Source organism: Oncorhynchus nerka, linkage group LG3, assembly GCF_034236695.1.
Source record: "Oncorhynchus nerka isolate Pitt River linkage group LG3, Oner_Uvic_2.0, whole genome shotgun sequence".
Lineage (NCBI taxonomy): Eukaryota > Metazoa > Chordata > Actinopteri > Salmoniformes > Salmonidae > Oncorhynchus > Oncorhynchus nerka.
Window position 1 is genome coordinate 52,514,148 of NC_088398.1, and position 23,735 is coordinate 52,537,882.

At 46.9% G+C, this 23,735-nt stretch overlaps 1 protein-coding gene across 3 annotated transcripts in view; it reads left to right on the top strand.

The window, feature by feature from the left end:
- Positions 1 to 23,568, top strand: part of LOC115110522 (serine/threonine-protein phosphatase 6 regulatory ankyrin repeat subunit B-like) — a 35,355-nt gene extending 11,787 nt beyond the window's left edge. Inside the window, exons 2-27 of one of the 3 annotated variants that reach the window (XM_029636257.2) lie at positions 83 to 166; positions 2,214 to 2,292; positions 2,531 to 2,601; positions 3,184 to 3,384; positions 6,012 to 6,099; positions 6,393 to 6,535; positions 6,664 to 6,876; positions 7,672 to 7,750; positions 7,836 to 7,950; positions 8,634 to 8,716; positions 10,694 to 10,820; positions 11,033 to 11,101; positions 11,533 to 11,673; positions 12,740 to 12,805; positions 13,098 to 13,209; positions 13,494 to 13,565; positions 13,924 to 14,125; positions 14,799 to 14,886; positions 16,623 to 16,740; positions 16,877 to 17,096; positions 18,243 to 18,330; positions 18,442 to 18,525; positions 19,192 to 19,420; positions 20,965 to 21,047; positions 21,181 to 21,272; positions 21,774 to 23,568. In XM_029636257.2, coding sequence (XP_029492117.1) covers positions 83 to 166; positions 2,214 to 2,292; positions 2,531 to 2,601; positions 3,184 to 3,384; positions 6,012 to 6,099; positions 6,393 to 6,535; positions 6,664 to 6,876; positions 7,672 to 7,750; positions 7,836 to 7,950; positions 8,634 to 8,716; positions 10,694 to 10,820; positions 11,033 to 11,101; positions 11,533 to 11,673; positions 12,740 to 12,805; positions 13,098 to 13,209; positions 13,494 to 13,565; positions 13,924 to 14,125; positions 14,799 to 14,886; positions 16,623 to 16,740; positions 16,877 to 17,096; positions 18,243 to 18,330; positions 18,442 to 18,525; positions 19,192 to 19,420; positions 20,965 to 21,047; positions 21,181 to 21,272; positions 21,774 to 22,027 — 3,201 coding nt within the window. In that variant the 3' untranslated portion in view covers positions 22,028 to 23,568. The remainder of the gene's footprint in view (positions 1 to 82; positions 167 to 2,213; positions 2,293 to 2,530; positions 2,602 to 3,183; positions 3,385 to 6,011; positions 6,100 to 6,392; positions 6,536 to 6,663; positions 6,877 to 7,671; positions 7,751 to 7,835; positions 7,951 to 8,633; positions 8,717 to 10,693; positions 10,821 to 11,032; positions 11,102 to 11,532; positions 11,674 to 12,739; positions 12,806 to 13,097; positions 13,210 to 13,493; positions 13,566 to 13,923; positions 14,126 to 14,798; positions 14,887 to 16,622; positions 16,741 to 16,876; positions 17,097 to 18,242; positions 18,331 to 18,441; positions 18,526 to 19,191; positions 19,421 to 20,964; positions 21,048 to 21,180; positions 21,273 to 21,773) is intronic. The other 2 variants (XM_029636274.2, XM_029636265.2) reach the window with 2 other exon arrangements.
- The last annotated feature ends 167 nt before the right edge of the window (positions 23,569 to 23,735 follow it).

Consider the following 23,735-nt stretch of genomic DNA (forward strand, 5'->3'; position numbering starts at 1 on the left):
TCGGTGAACGACCAAGGATCTATAGAGGAGGATTAGTGAATGACTTCAGTCTGACCCCTTCTTCTTTCTCCCTTCAACTCAGCCTCCGCTGGTTCAGGCCATCTTCAATGGAGACCCTGAGGAGATACGCATGCTTATCTACAAATCGGAAGACATCAACGCTCTGGTAAGACCACTAGACATTCACCGTACTTCCATGCTCCGGAGCACGGATACTGTCCGGTTATTTAGTCTCCTATGGGCGGTTGGCTGCTATCAGAGGCTCTACAGTGAGAACGCTGTCAGTAACCAGGTTGCCTACCTTTTTATGCGATTTAAAATACATGTCGGATAAAAAATGTCAAGACCGGCCTGATGGTAAAACTTTCCAAATGTCGACAAAACAAAATATGCTAAATTAAGGTGTGATCTTTTTGTTTCTGTAAAATTAATTTATGTTGAGAAATGGCGGTGGAAATGCTTTTATTCGCAAATATTGATGTAATAATCCTAATATTGAAGTAAACTTGGAGTCACGCGATAATACGTTGTGTGGTCCTCCCACTACGACTCAGGAAAGCTTGCAGCAACAGATGAAATAAGTTATGATGAACTTCACAGGGTGGTGAAAGTGCACAGTGATGAGCTTGATACTTCTTTCCAATAGATATCAAGGTTCTTATTCTGGTGACATGATGATCGATTCTTGGCTGCCGTTTGACAAGTAAAATGACTCTCTCTTTTGTCGTTAATAATCTCATCATGTAGGCTATACCCTCACTGTATCTTCCAGCTGTTGGCTGGAGCGCACGTGCCAAGACCACAGTGAGCACATTCGCTATTCAGTATAACACGGAACCCAAACTGGCTGAGCGCGTGCGCCATCGTGCATAAATGTATTTTGTCCCCCCACACCAAACACGATCACGACACGCAGGTTAAAATCAATATCAAATATTAAAATCAAAACAGACTTTGAACCAATTATATTAATTTGGGGACAGGTCGAAAAGCATTAAACATTTTATGGCAATTTAGCTAGCTAGCTTGCACTTGCTAGCTAATTTGTCCTATTTAGCTAGCTTGCTGTTGCTAGCTAATTTGCCCAGGGATATAAACATTGAGTTGTTACTTTACCTGAAATGCACAAGGTCCTCTACTCCACCAATTAATCCACACATAAAACGGTCGACCGACTCGTTTCTAGTCATCTCTCCTCCTTCCAGGCTTTTTCTTCTCTTGACTTTATTGCAATTGGCAACTTTCATAAATTAGGTGCATTGCCACCACTGACCTTGTTCGTCTTTTAGTTACCCACGTGGGTATAACCAATGAGGCACCAATCAAGATGGCACGTGGGTACCCGCTTCTATAAACCAATGAGGAAATGGGAGAGGCAGGACTTGCAGCGTGATCTGCATCAGAAATAGAACTGATGTCTATTTTAGCCCTTGGCAACGCAGATGCTCGTTGGGGCGCACGAGCAGTGTGGGTGCAATAATTGAATAATATAGATTTCTACATTTATTTTGCAACGCGAGCGGTGTAGTCAGCCTGTAACGCAACATGTTTTGTGACAAAACCATCAGTGGAGTTGCGATGTAAACCCATTTACCTCTTCTGTTTTATCCGGTACATGGGAATTTAACCACACAAGTTATTTTATGTGCGCTCCGTCACCACACACAGCCTTTAATCTGCAACAAGTCAATTTGATGCAAACACATCTCTGGTGGGGAAATGCACATATTGTTTTTATGTGTATTTTAGAATATTTGCATGAAAATATGTTGCCAATTTGATGGAAACCTAGCCATATTCCAGTTTTAGATGTGTTTTTTTTGTTTGAGAGGCAGTGGAGTGCCGGGCCAGCTGGATTTGAGGGGTTGTTTTGTGTGCTAAATGGCCAGTGGCCACCAGGATAATGGATATTTTGACACAGTGCGCAGGTACCATTAGCTTAGCTCATCGCATATATTAACTGTTAGAATTAGCCTAGCACAGAAGAGGCTCGAACTCCACTCCAAGCTAACTGTCATACCCATGGGCTCTGAAACTGTTTCCCATGCCATTGTAGATGGAGTTGGGCTCTTTGGCCTAACTCTGCCTAAAATGTCTGACTTCAGTTGGGTTAAACTGAACAAAAAATTGTACCAGTGCTCCTGGATGTTGTACACACAATATATATATATATATATATCCTAATAAATCTCCCTCCCTACCACTCTCATCAGGATGCAGACAAGCGTACCCCGCTCCATGCTGCAGCCTTCCTGGGTGATGCTGAGATCACTGAGCTTCTCATCCTCTCCGGTAAACCAACTTCGTTCCACTGTCTTTCTCCTCCTCGCTCTCCCTCTCACAATATGTTTTACAGCCGTAGAAACAAAAAAATCAGAATTTATATGGTTACAGTGTATGGAGTAGAAAGTATCTTTTATCACATTGTTTGGAGAATGTGGCTCCACGATCTTTCGTTTTCCCTCCCTACCTCCCTGCTAATGCTAGATTGCCTCTCTTTATATTTCTCTCTGTCTCCATCCATCTCTAGGGGCGCGGGTCAACGCCAAAGACAACATGTGGCTCACCCCTCTACACCGCGCGGTGGCATCCCGTAGTGAGGTGGGTCGGTGGATACACACACACACACACCCACCCACACTGCATGGGGTCTACTCCGTGTACTGTGGCCCTGACACACACACACACATTTCTCATGACATAGAGTGACAGGCCAAACAGCATGGCGACACATTCTCAGGGCCCCATGCTGAGACTCAGGTGGTAAGATGCTAAACTAAGCCTAAGCTGCCAAGCAGGATCTGTGGTGGAGAGGAGAGGACACTCGACTACCATCACCAGTCTGACCATCGTCCACCACTCTCTGCACATTCAGCATAAAAACTAGAACCAGACCGATAGCAGAGCCGTATCAATTTATCAACACAGCCAACACAATACTCTTGTGTCAGTCCCCTGGAGTGAAAGTGCTTAGGATCGACTGACTCACTAATGTGTGTGCCTGTGTATGAACTATGAATATGTGCATCTTGGTTTATGTCTATAAATGAATGCATAGGTTTATTAAATGACTAGTTGTTGAATTTCCTGTATACATGTTCGTCTCTCTATGCTGCTTACAGAACACACACATTGTACCATCTCTCCTCACACGTCATGTTGTTCTATCACGCTGGTCTACAGGAGGCCGTTCGCGTGCTGATCCGTCACTCTGCTGATGTGAATGCGCGGGATAAGAACTGGCAGACGCCGCTTCACGTTGCCGCGGCCAACAATGCCCTGCGCTGCGCTGAGGTCATCATCCCCCTGCTGAGCAGCGTCAATGTGTCGGACCGCGGGGGGCGCACCGCCCTGCACCACGCTGCCCTCAACGGGCACACTGAGGTACTACAGACTGGGGGATAATTCTTTTTTTTACATCTCTTATGTACAGCCATACAAATGCTCACAGTTAGGCTCAGGCCCAATGCATTTCACTTCCTGAAATCAACCCCCAGTGAGACTATCACCTAGGGCCTAGGCACTCCATGTACACTGAACAGAAATATAAATGCAACATGCAACAATTTCTAAGATTTTACAGAGTTACAGTTCATATCAGGAAATCAATCATTTGAAATGAATTTATTAGGCCCTAATCTGTAGGGATTTTACATGACTGGGAATACCGATGCATCTGTTGGTCAGAAATACCTTAAAAAAGGTAGGGTAGTGGATCAGCAAACCAGTCAGTATCTGGTGTGACCACCATTTGCCTCATGCAGTGCGACACATCTCCTTCACATAGAGTTAATGAGACTGATGATTTGTGGAATGTTGTCCCACTCCTCTTCAATGGCTGTGCAAAGTTGCTGGATATTGACGGGAACTGGGACACGCTGTCGTACACGATCCAGAGCATCCCAAACATGCTCAATGGGTGACGTCTGGTGAGTTTGCAGGCCATGAAGAACAGGGACATTTTGAGCTTCCAGGAATTGTGCACAGACCCTCACGACTTGGGACCGTGCATTATCATGCTGAAACATGAGATGATGGTGGCGGATGAATGGCATGACAATGGGCCTCAGGATCTCGTCACGGTTTCTCTGTGCATTCAAATTGCCATCGATAAAATGCAATTGTGTTCGTTGTCCATAGCTTATGACTGCCCATACCATAACCCCACTGCCAACATATCAGTGTGGATGACGGATCACCACCTCAAGCTGAACCTCGGCAAGACGGAGCTGCTCTTCCTCCCGGGGAAGGACTGCCCGTTCCATGATCTCGCCATCACGGTTGACAACTCCATCGTGTCCTCCTCCCAGAGCGCTAAGTACCTTGGCGTGATCCTGGACAACACCCTGTCGTTCTCAACTAACATCAAGGCGGTGGCCCGTTCCTGTAGGTTCATGCTCTACAACATCCGCAGAGTACGACCCTGCCTCACACAGGAAGCGGCGCAGGTCCTAATCCAGGCACTTGTCATCTCCCGTCTGGATTACTACAACTCGCTGTTGGCTGGGCTCCCTGCCTGTGCCATTAAACCCCTACAACTCATCCAGAACGCCGCAGCCCGTCTGGTGTTCAACCTTCCCAAGTTCTCTCACGTCACCCCGCTCCTCCGCTCTCTCCACTGGCTTCCAGTTGAAGCTCGCATCCGCTACAAGACCATGGTGCTTGCCTACGGAGCTGTGAGGGGAACGGCACCTCAGTACCTCCAGGCTCTGATCAGGCCCTACACCCAAACAAGGGCACTGCGTTCATCCACCTCTGGCCTGCTCGCCTCCCTACCACTGAGGAAGTACAGTTCCCGCTCAGCCCAGTCAAAACTGTTCGCTGCTCTGGCCCCCCAATGGTGGAACAAACTCCCTCACGACGCCAGGACAGCGGAGTCAATCACCACCTTCCGGAGACACCTGAAACCCCACCTCTTTAAGGAATACCTAGGATAGGATAAAGTAATCCTTCCCCCCCCCCTTAAAAGACCTAGATGCACTATTGTAAAGTGGCTGTTCCACTGGATGTCATAAGGTGAAAGCACCAATTTGTAAGTCGCTCTGGATAAGAGCGTCTGCTAAATGACTTAAATGTAAATGTAACATGGGGCACTCTGTTCACAACGTTGACATCAGCAAGCCGCTCGCCCACACGACGCCATACACGCTGTCTGCGGTTGGACGCACTCCCAAATGATCTAAAATGACTTTGGATGTGACTTATGGCAGAGAAATTAACATTCAATTCTTTGGCAACTGCCTTTGTGGACATTCCTGCAGTCAGCATGCCAATTGCACGCTACCTCAACTTGAGACTTCTGTGGCATTGTGTTGTGTGCCAAAACTACACAATTTAGAATGGCCTTTTATTGTCCCCAGTACAAGGTGCACCTGTGTAATGATCATGCTGTTTAATCAGCTTCTTGATATGCCACACCTGTCAGGTGAATGGATTATATTGGCAAAGGAGAAATGCTCACTAACAGGGATGTAAACAAATTTGTGCAGAAAATGTAAGGGAAATATGCTTTTTGTGCTTAGAAAATCACCAAAAATGTCCATATTTATTTATTTCAGCTCATGAAACATGGGACCAACACTTTACATGTTGCGTTTATATTTTCATTCATTGTAGATCTGAAAGACTTGGATAGAGGTGTAGGCAATGTGGTAATGGTGCCATCTTGCCCTCGGAATGGCTAGTGAGTGACAACAACTGTATTAAAATATTTTTGTGTCCAGAAAAAGAAAAGTCCCACACAAGCATCATAGTAGGTAGTAAAGGTAAAGTCACACAGGCACATATTTGAATTGCTGTTTTTGCTTAAACACTAGTCTGATTGACGTATTTAGAATGCTTACATAAAGAGCCTTGTCCACTCTTGGCCCTCTGAGGTACACACAGACACACACACACAGACACACATACACACACACAGACCTGACTCACCACTGAAAAACTCACCGCTCACACTCCCTCCTTTCCACTCTCTTTCTGTCTCTCACTATCTTTTCCCCTCTCCATTTCAGATGGTTAACCTGCTACTGGCTAAGGGAGCCAACATTAATGCCTTCGATAAGAAAGATGGCCGCGCCCTGCACTGGGCAGCATATATGGGTGAGACATATAGACATTATAGAGTGTGCTTCTCTGTACCAAGTCAGCCTCAGGCATTCATATCTTCATTCGTGAAACGGAAATGATATGTATGAGTCATCTAATAGTCAGAAAACAGAGCCAAACAACATTGGTTGCTTTCTTGTGGGATTGCTCTTATCCCTGAACATTTGATGGAAACATTATGATTTTGAATGGTTACTATATATATTGCTGAACATATGATGGTAATATTCGTTTTTTAAACGGAGGACTGTACAGTGAGTGACTGTGCTGTGGTGTGACCCCTGCAGGTCATCTGGATGTAGTGTGTCTGCTGGTCAGCCAGGGGGCAGAGGTCAGCTGTAAGGATAAACGTGGTTACACCTCTCTACACACGGCCGCTTCTAACGGTCAGATCGCTGTGGTCAAACACCTGCTCAACCTGGCCGTGGAGGTATAGGGAAATGGACACATACACATACATACATACATACATACATACATACATACATACATACATACATACATACATACATACATAATGTGGATGTTGACTTGCTCTCCGCTCCTCTGTGACTGCAGATAGATGAGACCAATGCGTTTGGTAACACTGCTCTGCACTTGGCCTGTTTCAACGGTCAGGATGCTGTGGTCAGTGAGCTGATAGACTACGGGGCTAACGTCAGCCAGCCCAACAACAAGGGTTTCACCCCCCTGCACTTCGCTGCAGCCTCCACCCACGGAGCCCTCTGTCTGGAGTTCCTGGTCAACAACGGGGCTGACGTCAACGTCCAGGTGAGGACAGAACTGTTTCTATCTTGGAGAGAATGGATGGTCAGACTAGCTAGGTTTCCATCAATTTGTGGAAAGATTTTCAAGTGAATATTGTAATATTCACACAAAAATATGGGGATTTTACCAGCGGAGGTGTGTTTCCATCAAACTGGCTTCTTGTAGTGCAAATAAAAAGCACTTTGTCGTGTAACTGTTCATTGACCAAATAAAAAGCAGAAGTTCTATCAGTGGTTATAACTCTATCAGTGGTTATAACTCTATCAGTGGTTATAACTCTATCAGTGGTTATAACTCTTATCAAAATGTCTGTGATAAACAGCAAATGTGGCCACTGGTCTTGCCACATGCGCTCCAGCCAACAGCTGGTAGATACAGTGCAGGCGGTACATGATGAGGTTATGGATAAGAGCAGGATCATTTGTATTTGTCAATTGGGAGCCAAGCACCGATCATCATGTCACCAGCATACAAATGAAGACCCTCGATATTTATTGGAAAGCAGCATCAAGCTCATCACCATGCACTTTCACCACCTGTGAAGTCCATCATAACTTATTTCATCTGTAGCCTAATGAAGTGTGCATGCTTTTCCAAGTCGTAGCAGGAGGACCAGACATTATAGCATTGTGGGTCGGCAAGTTTACTGCATCATGGTTATTCTATCAACTGCCATTTGTCGGGTGATGGTTCCTGACTGTCTCTGGATCGGTCTTTCTGTGACTGACTCTCCTGTTAGTCTTTATGTCAATCTATTCCACTGCTGGTATCACTCCCATATTTTCTATTTTCTCTTAGAGTCGGGATGGGAAGAGCCCCCTCCACATGACAGCGGTCCACGGCCGCTTCACTCGCTCCCAGACACTCATCCAGAATGGTAAGACCTGTGTGTGTGTGTGTGTGACTTCAGTAGTATTATTATAAGTATCCTTATTAACCAAACTGTGCTGTCTGTACTGTAGGTGGGGAGATTGACAGTGTGGACAAGGATGGAAACACTCCTCTTCACATCGCTGCTCGCTATGGTCACGAGCTCCTCATTAACACACTCATCACCAGTGGAGCCGACTGCACAAGGTGTGTGTGGAATGGATACTTGGATCCCTTTTCCTTCACTTGTTTTGGTGTATTTAATATAGCACTACAGCATGTATGTATAGTAAAGACCTCACCTCGCTCTCTGTCTCGCTCTCTCGCTCTCTCTCTCTGGCTCTCTCTCTCTCTCTGGCTCGCTCTCTCTCTCTGGCTCGCTCTCTCTCTCTCTGGCTCGCTCGCTCTCTCTCTGGCTCGCTCGCTCTCTCTCTGGCTCACTCTCTCTCTCTGGCTCGCTCGCTCTCTCTCTCTCTGGCTCGCTCTCTCTCTGGCTCGCTCGCTCTCTCTCTGGCTCGCTCGCTCTCTCTCTCTCTGGCTCGCTCGCTCTCTCTCTGGCTCGCTCGCTCTCTCTGGCTCGCTCGCTCTCTCTCTGGCTCGCTCTCTCTGGCTCGCTTGCTCTCTCTCTGGCTTGCTCTCTGGCTCTCACTCTCTCTGGCTCGCTCTCTCTCTGGCTCGCTCTCTCTCTGGCTCTCACTCTGGTTCACTCTCTCTCTGGTTCGCTCTCTCTCTCTGGTTCGCTCTCTCTCTCTGGTTCGCTCTCTCTCTCTGGTTCGCTCTCTCTCTCTGGTTCGCTCTCTCTCTGGCTCGCTCTCTCTGGCTCGCTCTCTCTGTCTCGCTCTCTCTCTCTCTCTCTCTCTCTCTCTCTCTCTGCCTCTGTCTCTCTGCAGACGAGGAGTCCATGGTATGTTCCCTCTGCACCTGGCTGCTATGAACGCCCACTCAGACTGCTGCCGGAAGCTGCTCTCCTCAGGTAACCTACCAGCACCAGCACAAAGCCATTGGCTGTGTGTACCCTGTTTTACCCTCTTCCTTGGACGAAGAACAGGAATGTCTTATTGCTGCTTTCCAGTCCTGAATTCCTCTACAGGGGGAACTATTCAGCCTGGGTCAGATTGAAGTCACATTGTTCCCCTAACAGCAATACAAGGCAATGGGCATACAAACACAGGCAGGCATTGGGCCAGCATACAGAGATGGTCTGATCAGGCATTGGGCCAGCATACAGAGATGGTCTGATCAGGCATTGGGCCAGCATACAGAGATTATCTGATCAGGCATTGGGCCAGCATACAGAGATGGTCTGGTCAGGCATTGGGCCAGCATACAGAGATGATCTGATCAGGCATTGGGCCAGCATACAGAGATGATCTGATCAGGCATTGGGCAAGCATACAGAGATGATCTGATCAGGCATTGGGCCAGCATACAGAGATGATCTGATCAGGCATTGGGCCAGCATACAGAGATGATCTGATCAAGCATTGGGCCAGCATACAGAGATGATCTGATCAATCATTGGGCCAGCATACAGAGATGATCTGATCAGGCATTGGGCCAGCATACAGAGATGGTCTGATCAGGCATTGGGCCAGCATACAGAGATGGTCTGATCAGGCATTGGGCCAGCATACAGAGATGGTCTGATCAGGCATTGGGCCAGCATACAGAGATGGTTTGATCAGGCGTTGGGCCAGCATACAGAGATTGTCTGATCAGGCATTGGGCCAGCATACAGAGATGGTCTGATCAGGCATTGGGCCAGCATACAGAGATGGTCTGGTCAGGCATTGGGCCAGCATACAGAGATGATCTGATCAGGCATTGGGCCAGCATACAGAGATGATCTGATCAGGCATTGGGCCAGCATACAGAGATGATCTGATCAGGCATTGGGCCAGCATACAGAGATGATCTGATCAAGCATTGGGCCAGCATACAGAGATGATCTGATCAATCATTGGGCCAGCATACAGAGATGATCTGATCAGGCGTTGGGCCAGCATACAGAGATTGTCTGATCAGGCATTGGGCCAGCATACAGAGATGGTCTGATCAGGCGTTGGGCCAGCATACAGAGATTGTCTGATCAGGCATTGGGCCAGCATACAGAGATGGTCTGATCAGGCATTTCTAGCGGTTTCTCTCCTTGCAGACAAGAATTTGGCTAAGCCAGTGCTCCTCTTCAAATAAGAGACCTGATTGTTTGATACATACTGGCAAACCTCTATCTAGAGACAATTTTGGCTCCAGTCTGCAAGTCTCAGGCTCTGTTTGAAAGGAGCTGTGCAGTTTCATTTGACTGTGGGGTCAGACACATACGGTAGGAGGAAATTGAGCTCTGTGAGGGCTCTGAGGCCTCTACTGTAGGAAAACAACAAAGGAAGGCCTTTGATGTTGAGTGATTTACATGAGCTGGAGCACTCTGTGCAGCTGCACAGTTTTATTTGTGCTGAGGAGACAGCTGGCTTGAACCTCAGGGTTAGAGGGGTGGTTTAAGGGCAATATTCATAGCCTTCAGTATCCATAGCTGTTAACCCCCCTCCCCCTTAATTGACTAGAATGGTTTGACCCAACATACTCAGATTCTAGGCAGGACCAAAGTGTGACAGCGTGATGGGGATGCAAATAGAACTCTGCACGAACACTCCTTAACTTATAGCATGCTTCCCCTGCCTACCAGTCTTTCTCCCTTTTTCTGTTTTGTGTGCTTTCAGAGTATAAGTACGTGTAGAAGAAAGAGTATTAGACTATCTCAGCATGTGTGTTTTCTAGCCTGCCTGTCTCTCACCTTACCTCACCTTGTAATCCTGTGTGTTTTCCTGCGTTAACAGCCGTCTCTTTCTCTACCTCCCTGTCCTTTGTGTCTCTCCCACTTTCTTCCTCTGTCTGTTTTCCCTGCTATGTGGCTGTATGTTGCCTCTCTTTCTGTGTACATCACCCCCTGTAGGAAGGAGGTATAGCATAATGTGTCCCCTCAGTAACGACCCCTCGTCCTCGGCTCTGTCTGCAGGCTTCCAGATCCACACCCCAGACGCACTGGGGAGGACCTGTCTACATGCTGCCGCCGCCGGGGGGTGAGTGTGTGTGTGTGTGTGTCTGAGTAAGATAAATGCCTGCACACTATTGTGTATGCTCCTGTACATTATTTCAACATTTCTGTCAGAAGGGCTTCATCGGGTGTTTGTGTCTGTACCTTTTGCTTCATGTCACTGTACTCTTCAAAACAGAATTTGTCATGATTCTAAAATGTCTTCTCCTCTTCCTCTCCCTCTGTTTCGTTCTGCAGTAATGTGGAGTGTGTGAAGTTGCTTCTGAGCAGCGGTGGGGACCACAACCGGAGGGACAAGTGTGGCAGGTGGGTTCTCTTAGAGGGCAGGTAGAAGGGTGGGGGAGGTCTGAGGTAGGGCCAGATGAACGGGGCCTTCGTGGGGACAGTGAATTGGTGTGTATGGACGACAGTTGTTGAAAGCTGGTTCTTACTGAGCTGAGGACCCTGCTGAAAGGAGATCTTGGAGAAAGAGAACAGAGCTTAGAGTGGGGGCTACATCCGTTTGTGGTCTTTTTCTGTCAGTTCCTCTCTCCAGTTCCTGTGTACGTGTGTTTGTGTGGTCACAGCCATTTCCTCAGTCCTCTGACTCAACACTTTAGTTAACTCTCTTCAACCTTTTTAGATCTCTAAAGTGTGACTCAAATCAATGTGCAGGCATTTACGCTGACCTTCTGTGTGTGTCTGGCCATCTCTCTGTGTGTGTCTGGCCATCTCTCTGTGTGTGTCTCTCTCTCCAGGACCCCTCTCCACTATGCGGCTGCCAGTCGTCACTATCAGTGCCTGGAGACCCTGGTGTCCTGTGGGACCTGCATTAATGCCACTGACCAGTGGGGGCGCTCTGCCCTGCACTACGCAGCTGCCTCCGACCTGGACAGAAGGTGAAGCTCCCTGACCAGACCTAACTTCCGCATTAGAGTTAAATTCCCACTTAGTCTCCCATTTACAGCAATGCATGACTAAGTGAACATTTGCCTTACATGCACACCTCACCTGCCACGATGCGTGCACGAGCTTTGCAAAATAAACGCGCACTTGTTATTCAATAATTTCACCCACACCGCTCGCTCATGTGAACAAGTGTCTGCGTAGCCAAGTGCTAGAACATGGTTCTAATTGAGAGGCTCGATGCGCTGAAAGTCCCCTCATTGGTTATCAGGAAGATACAAACCCACGTGGATGCTTGAAAGACCAATGAGGAGAGATTCATTAAAGATGACTCACTATGAACTAACTAGGTGTCTGTACGTACTCGGGATGGGCACAGTTATTCGAATATCCGAATGGGCGTATTCGATCGCGTGTGATTATACATTTTTATAGTTAGCACTGTCAACAGCCTACAGTTCTGAGGACGCACAAAGTAATTGTTTTATTTTCAAGTTAATTTTCTCTCCTGTTGCGCTTTAGATGAAAAGGCATCCAGTGCATTTCACCCTCCAGTCAGCCCTGACAACGGTAGCCTATTGTATTTTCTTCAAATAGCCCAGTGATAACAGGCACACATCTAACGGAGATTTCACAATACCTGACACAGATCAATGCAGAACGTTTTTGAAACGGACTCTATCACAGTGGACATCAGACATCTCTGTCACTGTTGCTGACTGTTAGCTGAAAACTACCAGAGGATACCAGTTAAAAACCTATCTGGATATCCAAAGAAATGTTATAATATTATTTGAATAGTGAAGTCATTTCAAATGTCCATCCCAAGTCTGCTGCATAGTCTTGTCCAGTGTTCACACCCCTGAGTAGTCTTAATACCAGGACATTTAGCACAGCTGTAAACGCCTGATGACCCTGAATACGAACCCTGAATTCTAGATGGAGGGTCCATCTAAACCCCACTTTTCCCATAGGTTTTATTTTTGCATAAGCTATTGTCAGAAAAAATGGTATATGGAGAATGTCTTAATATTTTTCTGCTGTGTGTGTCTTGTGAAGGCGACGTCAGGCTCTGGAGCCAGAGAGTGAAGGGGTGCAGGCAGAGAAGGAGAAGGAGGCTGCACTGTGAGTACACGGTTTTATTTCTATGAGTATTATTCTATCTGTATTTGAGAACGACCCCATCTCTCTCTTTCTCTACTCTGTGCACACAGACCAGTTCAGACAGACAATACCTTCTGTCATTGTCTCTCAGCTTGTTTGAATAGCTTTTGCATGTGTCTGTTGAACATGTCTGACTCTCTCTCTCTCTCTCTCTCTCTCCTGCATATCACCTCCCAGTCTGAGGCTTTGTTCACTTTTGAAGGAACCTTTCATTTTAGTGTTTGCGTCTGACGATGTTGTCTTTTTCTACTAGATGTCTGGAGTTCCTGTTGCAAAGTGGTGCTACTGCCTCTCTGAAAGACAAGCAGGGCTATAGTCCTGTCCACTATGCTGCAGCCTATGGCCACAGACACTGTCTAGAGCTGGTGAGCACACACACACACACACACACACACACACACTCACTCACTCACACGCTTATGCAAAATCTGCGCAAGCCACACATGAAGAAAATCAATTTTTTGAGGGTTATATAATCTAGAGATGGCTCTTGTCATTTGCCCCATCCGCTAGTTAATCGAATCTGTGTGTAGAGCTTCAACTACAGTTTCACAAGATATCGCCAATACACACAGCTCACAAATACCACTTAGGGAATTGAAATGATTTGTTTTGATGTGAACTGTGTAGTCTGTGGTTGTGGTTTCAGCTGTTGGACCGAGACGAGAGTCACCAGGAGCACCCAGAATCTCTGTGTGCCAGGAGCCCCCTGCACCTCGCTGTGAGTCATTATCATACGCAGGCATACATTATCACATATCCACTCTAGCCATGCATTATAAAGGGGGCGAAGAGGGTTTTCTTCCTGGTCGTTTGACCTGAGCAGGAGAAAGACTAGTTATTTGGTCAATGGATAACTGGCGTTATCACTTACATACATACAAATGGATAACTGGCGTTATCACTTACATACATACAAATGGATAACTGGCGTTATCACTTACATACATACAAATGGATAACTGGCGTTATCACTTACATACAGCCATACATACAGTACCACAGAGTATACATTGAAAGGACTGTGTCTTTGAAAGCCAACAGCTGGTATGTGTGTAATCTGTCTCTAAATCCTCCAGGCGTACCACGGCCATGCCCAGGCTCTGGAGGTGTTGCTACAGGGGGAGAGGGAAGTGGACCAGGGGGACGAGGCTGGTCGTACTCCTCTGGCCCTAGCAGCCCTCAGGGGCCACACGGACTGTGTCCACACCCTACTCAGCCAGGGGGCCTCGCCACGCACCACAGATACCAACAGGGGACGCACCCCTGTACACCTAGCAGGTAATGGAGACCAGTGTGTGCGTGTTTGTGAGAATTTGAAATACTCTTTTTTTTTTGTGGTCCTGTCACAGGAGGTTGGTGGCACCTACATTTGGTAAATAGCCCACCCATTTTCACCTACCTCATCCCCATACTGTTTTTATTTATTTACTTTTCTGCTCTTTTGCACACCAATATCTCTACCTGTACATGACCATCTGATCATTTATCACTCCAGTGTTAATCTGCAAAATTGTAATTATTCGCCTACCTCCTCATGCCTTTTGCACACATTGTATATAGACTCCCCCTTTTTTCTACTGTGTTATTGACTTGTTAATTGTTTACTCCATGTGTAACTCTGTGTTGTCTGTTCACACTGTTTTGCTTTATCTTGGCCAGGTCGCAGTTGCAAATGAGAACTTGTTCTCAACTAGCCTACCTGGTTAAATAAAGGTGAAATAAAAAAATAAAAAAAGGATGGGCATGTGGTAATGACTGGAGCTGGAGTGGAATGGTATCAAATACAGCAGACATATGGTTTCCATGTGCCATTCCATTTGCTCCATTCTGGACATTATTATGAGCCGTTCTCCCCTCAGCAGCCTTCACAGGTCCGTGTGCACTAGATCTGTACTCAGTTTCCTCTGTCTGACTTTCTCTCTCTCTCTCTCTCCCTCCTCTCTGTCCTTAGTGATGAATGGCCATACCTCGTGTGTACGCCTCCTGCTGGATGACCAAGACAGTGCAGACCTGGTGGATGCTGCAGACTCTCGGGGACAGTGAGTTGACCAATCCATTCTTCTATCCATCTATTGTACATCTATTGGATTGGTTTTAGAAACATGTTGACCATTCATGTACACTGTACACTGAACAGAAATATAAACACTACTTCTGAAGTGTTGGTCCCATGTTTCATCAGTTGAAATTAAACATCCCAGTAATGTTCCATACACACAAAGCTTATTTCTCTCAAAGTTTGTACACAAATTTGTTTACATCATTGTTAGTGAGCATTTCTCCTTTGCCACACCTGTCATTCACAGGTGTGGCATATCAAGAAGCTGATTAGACAGCATGATTATTATACAAGTGCACCTTGTGCTGGGGATAATAAAAGGACATTCTAAAATGTGCTGTTTTGTCACACAACACAAGGCCACAGATGTCTCATGTTTTGAGGTAGCGTGCAATTGGCATGCTGACTGCAGGAATGTCCACCAGAACTATTGCCAGATAATTTAATGTTAATTTCTCTGCCATAAGCTGCATCCAACTTCCTTTTAGAGAATTTGGCAGTACATCCAACCACATGTAACCACGCCATCTCAGGACAGGACCGCCAGATCCGGCTTCTTCACCTGCGGGATCGTTTGAGACCAGCCACTGGGACAGCTGATGAGACTGGGTTTGCACAACCAGTCAGAAACGTCTCAGGAAAGCTCATCTGCGTGCTCGTTGTCCTCACCAGGGTCTTCGATGTCCACTGGTACACTGGAGAAGTCTGCTCTTCACGGATGAATCCCAATTTCAACTGTACTGGGCAGATGACAGCGTGTACGGCATCCTGTGGGCAAGTGGTTTGCTGATGTCAACGTTGTGAACAGAGTGCCCCATGGTGGCAGTGGGGTTATGGTATGGGCAGGAATAAGCTACGGACAACGAACACAATTGCATTTTATCGATGGCAATTCGAATGCACAGAGAAACCGTGATGAGATTCTAATGTCGTGCCATTAATCCTCCGCCATCACTTCATGTTTCAGCATGATAATGAATGGCCCCATGTCACAAGGATCTGTACACAATTCTTGGAAGCTGAAAATGTCCCAGTTCTTGAATGAACAGCATACTCACCATTCATGTCACCCATTGAGCATGTTTGGGATGCCCTGGATCGACGTGTACAACAGCGTGTTCCAGTTCCTGCCAACATCTAGCAACTTCGCATAGCCATTGAAGAGGAATGGGACAACATTCCACAAGCCACAATCAACAGCCCGATGAACTCTATGCGAAGATGTCGTGCTGCATGAGGCAAATGGTGGTTACACCAGATACTGACTGGTTTTCTGATCCACCCCCTACCTTTTTTTAATGGTATCTGTGACCAACAGATGCATATCTGTATTCCCAGTTGTGAAATCCATAGATTAGGGCCTAATGAATTTATTTCAATTGACTGATTTCCTCATGTGAACTGTAACTCAGTAAAATCTTAGAAATTGTTGCATGTTGCGTTTTTATATTTTTATTTAGTATAGTTATAAAGGGACTGGATAGGTATACATTATATGGTAATATCTTGCGCTCATCTTTCTCTCCTGATAAGCGAGGTAGAATTTGGGCTGTATTGCTTACACTCATCTAATCCTTTCAGATCTGATTGGATGGATGGAAGTAATATGATAAATTCCACCGAACCTACAATACTAGTACATGGGCTTTGATTTGGGATTGTGTGTGTCTACCGATCCGTTTGTCCTAATCTGACTATCCCCTCTGTCCCTGTCAGGACTCCTCTGATGCTGGCGGTGGCAGGGGGACATGTGGACGCTGTGTCTCTGCTGCTGGAGAGAGAGGCTGCTGTAGACACAGCAGATAGCCATGGCCTGACTGCCCTGCACCTTGGGGTGAGTGTGTGTGTGTGTGTGATTGTACTGAATTCTGGGTAGCTTCTACATGATCTCTTTGTCCAGTCTAAAAGTTTAAAGGTGATTTCTGTCTCGTACCCATTTTCTCCTCTCTTTCTTCCTCTTCCTCTCCCAGCTGCTGTGTGGTCAGGAGGAGTGTGTCCAGTGTTTGTTGGAGCAGGAGGCCTCTGTGTTGCTGGGGGACTCCAGGGGCCGAACAGCCCTCCATCTGGCTGCAGCGAGGGGCCACGCATCCTGGCTTGCTGAGCTGCTGAGTATCGCTTTTTCTGAACCGCCCACGCCCCGCCTCCGAGACCACCAGGGGTACACCCCCCTGCACTGGGCCTGCTACTATGGTCAGTCACTAGACCTACCTACTACACTGGGCCTGCTACTATGGTCAGTCACTAGACCACCCCCCTGTACTGGGCCTGCTACTATGGTCAGTCACTAGACCTACCTACTACACTGGGCCTGCTACTATGGTCAGTCACTAGACCACCCCCCTGCACTGGGCCTGCTACTATGGTCAGTCACTAGACCACCCCCCTGCACTGGGCCTGCTACTATGGTCAGTCACTAGACCATCCCCCCGCACTGGGCCTGTTACTATGGTCAGTCACTAGACCACCCCCCTGCACTGGGCCTGCTACTATGGTCAGTCACTAGACCTACCTACTACACTGGGCCTGCTACTATGGTCAGTCACTAGACCACCCCCCTGCGCTGGGCCTGTTACTATGGTCAGTCACTAGACCACCCCCCTGCGCTGGGCCTGTTACTATGGTCAGTCACTAGACCACCCCCCTGCACTGGGCCTGCTACTATGGTCAGTCACTAGACCACCCTGCACTGGGCCTGTTACTATGGTCAGTCACTAGACCTACCTACTACACTGGGCCTGCTACTATGGTCAGTCACTAGACCACCCCCTGCACTGGGCCTGCTACTATGGTCAGTCACTAGACCACCCCCTGCGCTGGGCCTGTTACTATGGTCAGTCACTAGACCACCCCCCTGCGCTGGGCCTGTTACTATGGTCAGTCACTAGACCACCCCCCCGCACTGGGCCTGTTACTATGGTCAGTCACTAGACCACCCCCCTGCACTGGGCCTGCTACTATGGTCAGTCACTAGACCTACCTACTACACTGGGCCTGCTACTATGGTCAGTCACTAGACCACCCCCCTGCGCTGGGCCTGTTACTATGGTCAGTCACTAGACCACCCCCCGCACTGGGCCTGTTACTATGGTCAGTCACTAGACCACCACCCCGCACTGGGCCTGCTACTATGGTCAGTCACTAGACCACCACCCCGCACTGGGCCTGCTACTATGGTCAGTCACTAGACCTACCTCCTGCAGGCCTGCCTCAAACCATTAATTTTTATTCTGAATCTCCAATCAGTGTGCCTGAGGATTTTGTCTCTACGTGTATGTTTTATGTGAAATACCTTTTATGTTGGCATGTTCTAATAATCGTGTGTGTGTGTGTGTCCAGGTCATGAGGGCTGTGTGGAGGTACTGCTGGAGCAGAAAGGTTGTCGCTGTATCGATGGGAACCCCTTCACTCCCCTGCACTGTGCTGTGTAAGTCTTCACATACATGTACAAATTGCACAGTATTGTCCATAGATGTCAGTGTTGACTGTGTTTTGCCTCATGGACAACGGTGTTTACATTCTGTGTTTCGCTTCCCAGGGTGAATGATCATGAATCCTGTGCCGCACTACTGCTGGAGGCCATGGGATCAGACATCGCCAGCTGTAAGGATACTAAAGATAGGTAGGTCGTCACCAGTGGTGGAAAAAGTACCCGATTGTCATACTTGAGTAAAAGTAAAGAAAGATACCTTAACAGAAAAGTGAGTCACCCATTAAAATCTACTTGAGGAAAAGTCTAAAAGTATTTGGTTTTAAATATACTTAAGTATCAAAAGTCCTTATATTAAGCAAACCAGACCGCATCATTTTATTTTGTATTCACAGATTGCCAGGGGCTCCAACACTCAGACATCATTAACAAATGAAGCATGTGTGTTTAGTCAATCTGCCAGATCAGAGGCAGTAGGGATAACCAGGGATGTTCTCTTGATAAGTGTGTGAATTGGACCATTTTACTGTCCTGTTAAGCATTCAAAATGTAACGATTACTTTTGTGTGTCAGGGGAAAATGCAAGGAGTAAAAAGTACATTAATTTTCTTTAGGAATGTAGTGGAGTAAAAACTGTAAAAACTGTAAAAAATATAAATAGTAAAGTACAGATGCACCAAAAACTACCTAAGTACTTTACACCACTGGTCGTCACACACCCGATTCAGATACATATTGGAGTTGCCCTGGATCAGATGGAGCTGTATCTAACACAGCCTCAATCTCTAACTTCTGTGTTCTCTTCCTCCTTCCTGCTTTCCTTTCCTCTCCTCCCACATCCTCCCCTTTCTCTCCCAGGACTCCACTCCATGCTGCAGCGTTCTCTGGTCATGTGGACTGTGTCCAGCTGCTTCTGTCCCATGATGCACCTGTGGATGCTGTGGATCAATCAGGGCGCAGTGCGCTGATGATGGCTGCAGAGAAGGGAGGAGTGGGGGCTGTAGAGGTGCTGTTGACCAGTGCCAACGCCAGCCTGGGTTTGGTCGATCAGAATGGCAACACAGCCCTCCACCTGGCCTGCAGTAGCGTGAGTGTCCTCTAGGGAGATTTCTCTCCCCATTTCTTTGACATGACATTTGTACATACCACATACAAATACTAAACTCAGCAAAAAAGAAACTCACTCACTGTCAACTGCGTTTATTTTCAGCAAACTTAACATGTAAATATTTGTAGGAACATAAGATTCATCAACTGAGACATAAACTGAACAAGTTCCACAGGCATGTGACTAACAGAAATGGAATAATGTGTCCCTGAACAAAGGGGGGGTCAAAATCAAAAGTAACAGTATCTGATGTGGCCACCAGCTGCATTAAGTACTGCAGTGCATCTCCTCATGGACTGCACCAGATTTGCCAGTTCTTGCTGTGAGACGTTACCCCACTCTTCCACCAAGGCACCTGCAAGTTCCTGGATAATTCTGGGGGGAATGGCCCTAGCCCTCACCCTCCGATCCAACAGGTTCCAGATGTGCTCAATGGGATTGAGATCCGGGCTCTTTGCTGGCTATGGCAGTACACTGACATTCCTGTCTTGCAAGAAATCCCGCACAGAACGAGCAGTATGGCTGGTGGCATTGTCATGCTGGAGGGTCATGTCAGGATGAGCCTGCCTGAAGGGTACCACATGAGGGAGGAGGATGTCTTCCCTATAACACACAGCGTTGAGATTGCCTGCAATGACAACAAGCTCAGTCCAATGATGAACATGACGGAACATGACGGAGCCTCCACCTCCAAATCGATCCCACTCCAGAGTACAGGCCTCGGTGTAACGCTCATTCTTTCGATGATAAACGCGAATCCGACCATCACCCCTGGTGAGACAAAACCGTGACTCGTTAGTGAAGAGTACTTTTTGCCAGTCCTGTATGGTCCAGCAACGGTGGGTTTGTGCCCAAAGGTGACGTTGTCTCCGGTGATGTCTGGTGAGGACCTGCCTTACAACAGGCCTACAAGCCCTCAGTCCAGCCTCTCTAGCCTATTGCGAACAGTCTGATTAATGATGGAGGGATTGTCCGTTCCTGGTATAACTCGGGCAGTTGCTGTTGTGATGTTTGGATGTACCGATCCTGTGCAGGTGTTGTTACACGTGGTCCGCCACTGCGAGGACGATCAGCTGTCTGTTCTGTAGCGCTGTCTGAGGTGTCTCAGTACAGACATTGCAATTTATTGCCCTGGCCACATCTGCAGTCTTCATGCCTCCTTGCAGCATGCCTAAGGCACGTTCACGCAGATGAGCAGGGACCCTAGGCATCTTTCAGAGTCCGTAGAAAGGCCTCTTTAGTGTCCTAAGTTTTCATAACTGTGACCTTAATTGCCTACCATCTGTAAGCTGTTAGTGTCTTAACGACTGTTACACCGGTTCATGTTCATTAATTGTTTATTGCTCTTTGAAGAAGCATGGGAAACCGTGTTTAAACCCTTTACAATGAAGATCTGTGAAGTTATTTAGAGTTTTTTTTAATTATCTTTGAAAGACAGGGTCCTGAAAAAGGGCCATTTATTTTTTTGCTGAGTTTATATTTACAAGTGCATAATATATTAATTTGGCTTCACCCCCCTTCAGGGAAAGGAGGATTGTGTTCTGTTCATCCTGGAGAGGCTAAAGGATACTGTTCTCATAGGTGCCACAAACGCAGCACTGCAGACGTAAGTGTTCGTCAGGGTTAGTCTTGGAACCGAGAACCAAATATTATGTCCGCTAGCAACCTTGATTTATTCTGGGGTGGAAATGTCTAGCCCCTCCCCACTACAAACCTTCTGATTGGTTTGTCCCTCCCAGGCCGCTCCACCTAGCAGCTCGTAGCGGTCTGAAACAGGCTGTCCAGGACCTGCTGTCCAGGGGGGCCAGTGTTCAGATGTTGGATGAGAATGGTAGGTCTTAAGGTCTGGTCTGGGCATGAATCAGTACCAGTGTGTTAAAGGGATCTAACTGCATGTTGCTATTATATCAGCTGCCTGTGGTGTTGGCATGTCTATGTACATTAGCTAGCTAGCTACAGCGGTCTGTCTCTCTTTGCTCTGGTAGGCTCGAGTGTGTATCTAACTGGTTTGTAGCTCTCTGTCCCAGTTCCACCTGTCAAGTATTGTTATTAGGGCCAGGAGTTTTTCCTTATCTCTATAATGGTTTAGGTTGTATGCATTCCCTGTCTGCTTGTATGTGTTCTGTCTGCGCTGGCTGTGTACTAATGGAATGCTGCTTTCTCCCGTTGTCCTCTCTTCCCTTGTCCCCTCACCTCTCTGTTTTTCGCTTTGCTCTCTCCGCTTCTTCCATGTTTACTCCCCCCTCTTTCTCTCTGTCCATCTTCCCTTCCCTACTTATTTCTCCCCACCCTATCCTCTTCTATTTCTCTGCCCTCCTCTCTCTTCCCCCAGGTCTGACGCCTGCTCTAGCTTGCGCTCCTAGCAGGGAGGTGGCTGACTGTCTGGCTCTCATTCTGGCTACCATGATGCCTTTCTGCTCCCCTTGCAGCTCCGGAGTCCCCTCCCCAGGTTCCCTCCTGAGGGCCCTATCCAGGCAGAAGGGTTCGCGGGACCCTCGTAGCCCCAAGGCCCCCTCTGGCCCCTCCAGCGAGGGAAGTGCCAGTCAGGGCACCACTGAAAACGACTCAGACTCAGAAACCTTTTGACCCCTATGACTTTTAAAAGACTACCAGGATGTCTGCAGAGCCGCAGTTTCCCACCACCGACCACCACGAATCCCTCGCTTGTGTCCCAAGAGTAGAACCTGTGCGGGGGCTTGTACAGGACTTTGTCCCCCCCTAATGGCTGGAGCTCAACCTCATGTGATCCTACCTGCTGGTGTTTCTTATCCAGATCAATCTAGGTACTCTGTCTCAGCTTGGCTATCTATGACAGCAGCTGAGACTTTTCTAATTAAAGCTATTTTGTTTGTAGGACCTTTAAAAAAAAAAAAGTTTATTTTGGTTGACTGATGTACCAAATATTGACGTATATTTTTGTGTCAGCATTCATACTGATCTGCCCAGAGATGTGAGTATAGCACAAACCAACTAAAGCACAATTCTAGAATTGACTTAAGTCTATTATAAAGAAACATGATGGAATGTGCATGAGGCGGATAGAAGTGGTACCCTTTCAACTTCTTGTTTCCACACCAATAGAAATCACTCACGTCAACTGACCTGGAAAAGCTCTGGGCTGTAGTTATTGGCTATAGGTGACTAGGACTGTTCCTGATCCTGTCCCTAGTGTTACAGGACCACAGTGCTTCAGTAGTTTACATGATCAGGTCTCCAGTGAAGAGGTTGACACCTGTACGGTATTTATTAACGCTTATATTATGGTACAGAATACTGCTTGCACTTAAACTGTAAAGGAGAGCAGGACCTTGACCTCTCTCTATCCCCCTTTCCCATCTAGTTTGTCTACCTACCAGCAATGTGCCAGTCTAACTTGTCCAGTGCCTTGTTAAACCTTTGTATTCATTTTTTAAATGTACATTTTCCAAAAGAAGTGTACGCATTCTTCTGGTGCGTGTGGTGTCTATTCAATCCGTATCGCAGAAGTTCAGCTTTACATTTAAAGGCAATGTTCCTGCTTGAGCGGAGACGACCGTAACATTTCTATAGCGGAATCTGTCACGCTTCAACTGTACAGATTGAATAGAGCCCTAGATTGTGTATTATGGATGTATGTGACTGAGATGAGTTGATTAACTCTTGGGGTCATGTCACTTCTAACCCTGAAGAAAAAAACCACACCAATGTTTTTACACTCCTATGATCAGAGACGTGTGTATGTCTGCAACAAGATGTCGTTCTGCATGTCATTGTAAAGCACAACCTTGTCTGTAATAACTCTACCCCAGAGCACACACTTTTTAAAAAGCACAGTGTTAGTTTAAACACCTCAAGGCTTGTTGATAATGAACGTAACGAAGAGATTGGGTCTGTGTCCCAAATGGACCCCTATTCCCTACATAGTGTAATACTTTTGAGAAGAACCCTATGTAGTGCACTATAGGGAATATAGCCATTTAGGATGCTGCCATGGATCAGTATTATGATGCCAGAAGGAGCATCACACCACCAGTCAGTTGTGACAATCGGATCAGATTGATTTTCATACCAGTTCCTGATGCAGTATGAAATGCTCAAGGCTGTTTGTCTTTTTATGAATGAATTGTATAAAAATCTGTTTTAATTTAGTGCTGTGTGTCATGTCCGTACTTTCCTATTTGTTACCAAGTTAAAACATTACTTCTTAGGTAAGCATTAGATGCCAAAAACATGAGAATGGATCCTCCATTTCAGCCTTGGAACCCTCAAATGCCTCTACATAGATTGCAAGGAGGCAACATACCGGTAAAACAAT